General features: G+C 32.8%; 2 protein-coding genes across 2 annotated transcripts; one reads left to right on the top strand and one right to left on the bottom strand.

The window, feature by feature from the left end:
- Nucleotides 1–243: 243 nt before the first annotated feature.
- Nucleotides 244–1,164, top strand: LOC111419867 (vesicle-associated membrane protein 3-like). The gene is made up of 3 exons (XM_023052745.2): nt 244–355; nt 490–782; nt 839–1,164. The coding sequence occupies exons 2-3, from the start codon at nt 500–502 to the stop codon at nt 910–912; spliced, it is 357 nt and encodes a 118-aa protein (XP_022908513.1). The 5' UTR covers nt 244–355; nt 490–499; the 3' UTR covers nt 913–1,164.
- Nucleotides 1,165–6,944: 5,780 nt separating this feature from the next.
- On the bottom strand, nt 6,945–7,637 carry LOC139432405 (piggyBac transposable element-derived protein 3-like). Its single transcript, XM_071200925.1, has one exon. The coding sequence runs from the start codon at nt 7,635–7,637 to the stop codon at nt 6,945–6,947; it is 693 nt and encodes a 230-aa protein (XP_071057026.1).
- Between the last annotated feature and the right edge of the window lie 614 nt (nt 7,638–8,251).

Raw genomic sequence — 8,251 nt, 5'->3', positions numbered from 1 at the left:
CACGAAATTAAGCGATAAAGGTGATAACGCAATTATTGATAAGAACCGTTTTTTTGTTAAAGTACTTGAAACAATAGAACGGGTAAGTATTATTCGTTTTAATTACTTATTTTATGTCTAATATTTACCTTAAAAACTAAATTTAAATTATTAATATTAAAAAAAATGTTTTTAAAAGATACGTTATCTTGAAAAACAAGATAACTTTGTTAATCTGTTTTACCGGCCCTTAAAACGTCAATTAGAAACGTCAAAAGTATCTGCGTTGCTGTCAGTTTCGGTTCATTTAAGTTTTTATTTTATCCATTTTTGGTTTCGTTTTGAGTTAATAATATATTAGCCCTTAATTATTTCGGTAAGTAAACGCCCTTTTATTAATTAACCCCATAAAAATGATTTTATCTCGTAACGGGATGTGGTTTGGTAAATACCGAGAATTGAGTCATTTCGTGTTATCTTAATTAATTAATTTTCTTTATTTAAAAATAGATCGTTTAACATGGATTCGGCGACTTCTTCCAATGCTACCAAGAATAACAAGTTGGAGCAAACCCAACAGCAAGTCAATGAGGTCGTGGGGATTATGCGGGTGAACGTTGAAAAGGTTCTCGAGAGAGATCAAAAGCTGTCCGAGTTGGATTCGCGTGCCGAAGCTTTACAGGAAGGTGGAAAACAGTTCGAGCAACAAGCGCAAAAATTGAAACGAAAATATTGGTGGAAAAATTTAAAAATGATGATCATTTTAGGCATTATCGGATTGGTTATTTTGATTATTATTATCGGTTGGTAATTTTTTTGTGAGTTAAAATTATTTTTTAAATAAAATGATTGGTTTTAGTGAGCCTTGTTAATTGGAGTTCCGACTCGTCTTCGCATGCCATCGAGCCTTCAGAAGTCACCCCAAGTACTTAAAACTAAATTTGACACTTCCAAAATTGAGGTTATGTTTATTATTTACTATTAATGTTATTATTATTATGGTTTTGGATGTGAGTTTAATAAGTTTAACATTTTAAACAGTAATTATTTGTTTATATCAAATTCTAACATTTACGCACAAAAAGGAAATCAATAAATATAAAATAAATTTAAAAAAATAAAAAAGTTAGGTTATGTATATATTTTATAATAAAAAAATTGTAATAAAAGGAATTTAATTAATTATTTATTTTGTTTTAAACATCCCAGCTGCTTTTTTTTTTCAACTCTTCCCAGAATTTCCCCAAAGAATCAGCTTTTTCATAATTCCCCTCAAAAACTTTTTCCATAAAAGCCCTTTTAAAATGTGACAGTTCCAAAATTGAGGTTATGTTTATTATTTAATATTATTATGGTTTTGGATTTGAGTGAAATAAGTTTAACATTTTAAACAGTAATTATTTATTTATATCAAATTCTAACATTTACGCACAAAACGAAAATCAATAAATTTAAAAATAAGGAAGTTAGGTTAAGTATAAAAGCCCTTCCAAATTTGACAGTTCCAAAATTGAGGTTATGTTTATTATTTACTATTGATATTATTATTATTATGGTTTTTGGATGTGAATTTAATAAGTTTAACATTTTAAACAGTAATTATTTGTTTATATCAAATTCTAACGTTTACGCACAAAAAAAAAATCAATAAATATAAAATAAATTAAAAAAATAAAAAGGTAGGTTATGTCAAGGTTCGGTTATACAGGATGTATGTGAATGACTGCAACAAACTTCAAGGGGTGATTCTTTGGTAAATTTTAAGGGTACTTTGATATATGAACCATGGGCGACTTCGGCTCCCCTAAGGAGCTACACCCCTCCAAAAATGGCGGAAAATTTTGGTTTAATTTCTTTTTCTCAAAAACCATAAACGCTAGGAAAATGAAATTTGGGGAATATGTTTAACTCATAATAGGGCACGTTTTGACCCTATTTGTACTTTCAACCTACCCTTTTAAACTACTAAACGTAACCACCCCCTTTGCATTTTTGCTAAAATTTTTTTTATGCAGATGATAAATACATTAGAAAAATTTTACATAGATAGATGAAAGTATTCTAAAACTTTTTTGTCTCTCTAAAATTTTTCCAAAAACGACTAATTTTTGAGAAAAAAAATAGTAAAGCAAACACTGCCCGTTAAACAACGGGGTTGTCGATCAAAAGTTGAAATTAATTTTGAATGAAAAAATCTTTTTGACGTTTAAATGTCAGTTTTTCTTACTATTATTATTGTTTTTCAAATTAATTTTTGAATAAAGTTCTACCGCATTTAGGCTCGTTTACTCGGCGTTTCAAAATTTTAAATAAAACAATAATAATAGTAAGAAAACCACTGACATTGAAACGTCAAAAATATTTCTGACAAAGATAACAAAGCCTACAAAGATTTTTTTATTAAAAATTCATTCCAACTTTCGATTAACAACCCTACAGCTTAACAGTTAGTGTTTGCTTAATTATTTTTTTTCTTAGAAATTATTCATTTTTAGAAGAACATCAGAGAGACAAAAAAGTTTTAGAATAGTTTTATCTATCTAACTGAAATTTTTCCAATGTATTTATCATCTTCATAAAAAAAATCTAGGCATAAATTGAACGGGGGTGGTTACGTTTAGTAGTTTAGAAGGGTAGATTGAAAGTACAGTTCTGTTCAGATATAATGCGAAAAGAGCCGCTCGTAGAGGCATAAAATTGTACTAGAAACGACCTACGTTCACGAGGCATTCAATCCAGGTTTTACCTGCTCTGTAGTGTTGTAAAAGTTCCGAACAGACAAGCGGGGTGATGTGATTTATGGCCAAGGTGACTGAAACACAAAGGAAAAAATGAAGAAAATAAATAAGTATAAGCAATCCAGTTACTTTACACAATTCCTGTAGTAAATGAAAATAATTACTAATAATTAGTGTATTACTTTGGTAATACATGTCGGAACAGTTTTGAGCATATTTCTTAAATCTGTAAATGGTTGTTCTAGCCACTTTCTCTATATGCAAATGCAGAGGAGATAGGCCAAGCAGAACCTCCAATACTAGAGTTGGCGTTGTGCCTATCGCACCAGAGATTGCCAATCCAGCTACTTGCTGAATTCGTGAAAGTTTACTGATAACTGAAGTCTGTCTGACTTTCCTAAACCAGGCTGCTACTCCGTATATGATCATAGGTCTAATTTTCGATTGAATTAATTCCCTGATAATTGTGGATGTTGTAAATGGATTAGCGGTGACGTATTCAGCAATTCCCCTTCGTTGAGCATTATTAAGAATAAGTCTTCAATATTCCTTCTTGGTGAAGTGCAATAATTGCTCGCCTCGTAGTCAAACCTGACTCTCGTTGACCAGGAACACGAAGGATGTTGTATTTAAGAAAACGGACAAATTTGAATGCACGTAATTTTGATATTAAATAATTCTATTTAAAATTTGAAGAAGAGTTTCATAAAGCTTTATTTATAAGTTTTACATTATATTAATTATATTACTGAGATTTTTATCTGACGTTTTATTTATAGAAATACTCTAAAATCATTTATTAGAGGAACATATAAAAATCGTGTATTTGATGTTCTTAAAAATATCAAAAAGGATTTAAAATAAAATAAAATTAAGACATTTCAAAAAAGGGTGAACCATTCTTCAGCCCACTTCAAACTGGGACTGTTTTACCTGGGTTAAGAAAGAGAGTAACTTCCTTTAGTCTCACAAATCGAATTGAATAGAAACAAAAGATGTCTCCCTTTTCTTCCAGTACCAGCGTCATGTCGGAGCTAACAGCGGACGATTCGCATTAAATCTGAACAGAGCTGTACAAATAGGGTCAAAATGTATCCTATTATGAGTTAAACATATTCCCCAAATTTCATTTTTCTTGCGTTTATGGTTTTTGAAAAAAAGAAATTAAACCAAAATTTTCCGCCATTTTTGGAGGGATGTAGCTCCTTAGGGGAGCCGAAGTCGCCCATGGTTCATTCAGCACATGAATATCTATAAACGTAAAATTATTTATTAGTGTGATACTGAACAAAACACTTCGTGTGTACAGGGTGGGCAAATTTGGGTGTTATTATAGGCTATCTCAGAAACTATAAGAGATACGAAAAAAGTAGGTGCCATGTCCCGGTCTCTTTTTTCGAGACTAGTCCAATCCCGCAAACACCAAACCTCTACCTTCTTTTGTTTTTAAGTTATAGCCAAAAAGTCAAATTTTCGGGATTTCTAAAAATGCTCATATTTCATTTATTTTTGAAATTAGAGAAATGGGGTTGATACGTTCTTAAGACACTTTTTTAAGTAGAATATACTGCCGTTGAAAAATTTTAAAAATATTTGATGATTTTTGAGTAGGCGGGTTCGGAAAGTAATTACTATCTAATTGCTGTATGGTTTTGCACGAATATGACAAAAAGTTGGTCTTGTACCATTATGCAGGATAAAGTTGGTTTTGTACCAATGAATAAAAACTTTGAAGAGTTGATTTAAATTTCTCAGTGTCTTATCCCTGACTTTGTTCACCAATATAAAATGATTTGTAGATAAAGTTTGTTTATTAAAAATACAAAAAACGTATTAATTAATGAATAATTAAATATGAACAAAAACTTCAGGAACTAAAAAACAGTCACAGACTGTGTCATCTTCTTCTACTAAACTTACTGGTTGTAAGGTTAGAACAGTTGGGTATCAATGAATGAAATCTTCGGTAGTATCTTCCCAGTTTTCTCATGAGATTTAGAAGTTTTTTCATATTAGCAACCTTTTCTTTTGAAATTGGGTGAGATAGAGGAAGATTAGGGATCATAAACTGGGCAGCGGACTTTCCATTGAAACGATGTTTATATATGGTATATGGAGCCTTATCTATCATTTACAAAGAATCATTTTTTAATTTTATCGCTTTATGTATTTAAAGATAATGAGGAATTTTTAAGCGGGAAACTCGTTTCAAAAAATTCATGAATGAAATGATCAGTAAACTCACGTTACTATAGGTTTGTTCGAGCAGAGAATTAGGTATTAGTTTGTGACAAATTAGTGCATTCATGAATGCGCATGCGCACGTAACGATTAATTGCGAACTAGTACGATATTTGTCACAGCTCGAACAGTAAATATATGAAAACATTGTATTAAACATTTTATATGGCCATTGTATTACTTCGTCTGATAGGTTGCTTATAAAATACACTGTTCGCTGGATTACAGTTTGTAGGGAACTTATACTAATATTAAATCTATCAGCTACATCTCGGAAAGAAGCCGTCTGATGACCAGCAAACCACAGAAATATTAATATATGTTGTTTTTCTGTTAATTTTCCATTTCCTCCGGCTTGATAATTATAATACTGGCTGGCTTTAAATCGATTTGCTAGATCTTCAGCAACTACTCTACTCAAACGAAAATGTTCCATAAATTCTGAGTCGCTATACTGTTGTACTGTTATTTCGAAGTACTCTTCATTTTTTGGCCTTATTCGCACTGGTGTATCAAGTAATTCACCTTCTAGGTCATCATCACTTGACTCAAAATTTACTAAAGGCACATCTTCACTTGACGACGAAATATCGGACATGATTATTTATACTCTGATTTATACTAGGTACTTAAGAACGTGTTAACAACAATTACAGATTAATAAAGCGGATATTGTGTTTACAAATATAAATCGATTGTGTCGCCCTCTCGACGTGCTACGTTTATTACCAACAAACTCGCAAAGTATCCACTGCGCATGACAGTACACAATCCGTCAACAATTTTTCGAAAGTCAGCAAATTGTAAAAACTATACCCAACCAGTACCCAACTAATCCTAAATTCTGATCGAACACACGATTGGTAGTCGAAAAAGTCAGAATTCGGGATTTATTTACTGCTCGAACACCGTTACCATACTGCGCATGCGTCTCCCAATTTGCAGATTGGTTTTGCCGCTGCTCGAACAAACCTTATAGTAACTAAGTGGCATTTACGTTTTCCTCGCCTACTATAATTAAAATATTGAATATTAATCTTTAATATTTTAGAATTAAAAAGTAATGCTTATTTTCCCCAAATACATCATGCGTGCAATACATCATTGGAAAGCTAAAAATATGCTCTTTTCAGTAACACCATAATCTACTATAGTTTGCATTTAAAAAAATAAAACTTTGTGTTGTATCTCAAAAATCATCAAATATTTTTAAAATTTTTCAACGGCAGTATATTCTACTTAGAAAAGTGTCTTAGGAACATATCAACCTCATTTTTCTAATTTCAAAAATAAACGAAATATGAGCATTTTTTGAAATCACGAAAATTTGACTTTTTGGCTATAACTTAAAAACAAAAGAAGATAGAGGTTTGGTGTTTGCAGGATTGGGTTAGTATCGAAAAAAGAGACCGGGACATGGCACCTACTTTTTTCGTATCTCTTATAGTTTCTGAGATAGCCTATAGTAACACCCAAATTTGCCCACCCTGTACACCAATGTCACATTTTGCGCATCTCGTTGTAGTTTTTTGATGGCAATGAGCACACCTAGTTTGTTTTTCTTGGGGCATAACTAAATCATCTATTCGGTCGAACCGTATATCTATTTCGTGGGACCTACTGGTATGTCCTTTTTGATATGACGATGTTTTTTTATTCTGAACCAACAGCTTTACAGCAATTCTCCTTCTAAAACTAAGTTGATCTAATTCTCCTCCATTCTTGCGATGGATATGCCATGCGTTTTGAATTGCCATGTCAATACAGTGAGATATCAAAGGAAAATACCATTGTTTTCCTCTGATCGAAATTCGATATAAGCTGATATTTTGGTCAGAGCGGTCGACGCCTCCCATATTTGTATTGTACATCTGTATAAGATGCGGCTGCTGCACCTGAATATTCTTCTTTTCTTTTTGCGAATAACGTGTGACCGAGTGAATTGGGGCAACTCCAGAAAAATTGGAACAAACAGAAACTACACTATTATCGTGCCACTTTACTGCAATTATATTGTTTTACAATTTTTGCATAATCATAACTTCCTCTGCGCTGCTTCTTTATGAGTTTTGAATCTATAAGAGAAATGTCTTTTAGCCTGTTTTCTCTAACCATACCAGTAGCATAAAAATTGCAGTCAGTTAATTTTTCGATCAACGGAATTGACGTAAAGAAGTTATCAAAAAAGAGATGAAATTTTTTATCTGGCCATTCCTTACGTAAAGCTTGCGCATATTCTAAGACTACTCCAGCACCAACTCCCAATTCAGAAAAGTTTTCACTTATATTTTTAGAGGCTCCTTGATAAGGTTCGAACCAATTCAAGTAACCTAACTTGGTACTTCCTACCCATAACTTATATCCATAGCGCATGGGTTTTCCTCGAATATACTGCTTACAGCTATGACGTCCATAATACGGAACCATAGCTTCATCAACTAAGTGCATTTCTTCAAGCGAGAAATTCTCCATGAATTTTTTATTCAACAGTGTGAAAAGCGGCCTTAGTTTAGCGAATTTGTCACCTTGGTCCAACTGCTGATTATCACAGACGTGAAGATTAGAAAACAAATACTCAAACCGGTCCCTTGTAATTGCTTCTGTAATCATGACGTTATGGCAATCTTTTTCACGTTCCCAGAACATCAAAACGCCTATAAAAGCGTTTACTTCCTGCATTTCTATTTTTTTGTTGTGCGTACTTATTACTCTGATTCAAAATCAATTCTATTACTTCTTCGTCAAAAAATTTTGAGAAAAGCTCTAAGGGGTTTTCTGTGATCGCCGAATTCGTAGGACTATCAAAGTCGGTGGGCGGTAATTTCAAATCTTCTTTTATCCAACTGTAGTGCATCTGTCTCTTTTTAGTTTTTACTTTTTGTTTGTTTCTTGCTGCCGTGTTTTGTGATTGTAACTCTGATAGAGGTGATCTGATGAAAAATCACTGTCGTAGTTACTTTCAATTACGATTTCCACCGGCGCTTGTAACTGTGATACCGGTAGGTTATTCACTGTAAGATCATTTTCTGCTCCAGAATCTTCATCTGTCAGGTCGGCTGCAGCGTTTACAGGAGGAAATATAGTTATTTCATCAACCTGGCTGACAATGTCGTCATTGTTCTCAAGCATAGCAGGGGCTTCATGAAGCGAAAACCCCCTGCAATAATCCCTTTCCAACTTATCTTGACTTTCGGATGCACTTAAAACAAAATCTAAAGAAAACACCTAAACTGCAAGTTATCACTCTCACTGCTACATCTAAAATGCACGACTTCGTGTGACGTGCGCATTTC

Source organism: Onthophagus taurus, unplaced genomic scaffold (assembly GCF_036711975.1).
Source record: "Onthophagus taurus isolate NC unplaced genomic scaffold, IU_Otau_3.0 ScKx7SY_15, whole genome shotgun sequence".
NCBI lineage: Eukaryota > Metazoa > Arthropoda > Insecta > Coleoptera > Scarabaeidae > Onthophagus > Onthophagus taurus.
Note: the sequence above shows the minus strand (reverse complement) of the source record. Positions and strands in the feature narration are given on the sequence as shown.

Coding starts and splice junctions, on each gene's coding strand:
- LOC111419867 (XM_023052745.2), top strand. CDS start 500: ATGGATTCGGCGACTTCTTCCAATGCTACCAAGAATAACAAGTTGGAG. Junction 783..838: donor TATTTTGATTATTATTATCG/GTTGGTAATTTT, acceptor GATTGGTTTTAG/TGAGCCTTGTTAATTGGAGT.
- LOC139432405 (XM_071200925.1), bottom strand. CDS start 7,637: ATGCAGGAAGTAAACGCTTTTATAGGCGTTTTGATGTTCTGGGAACGT.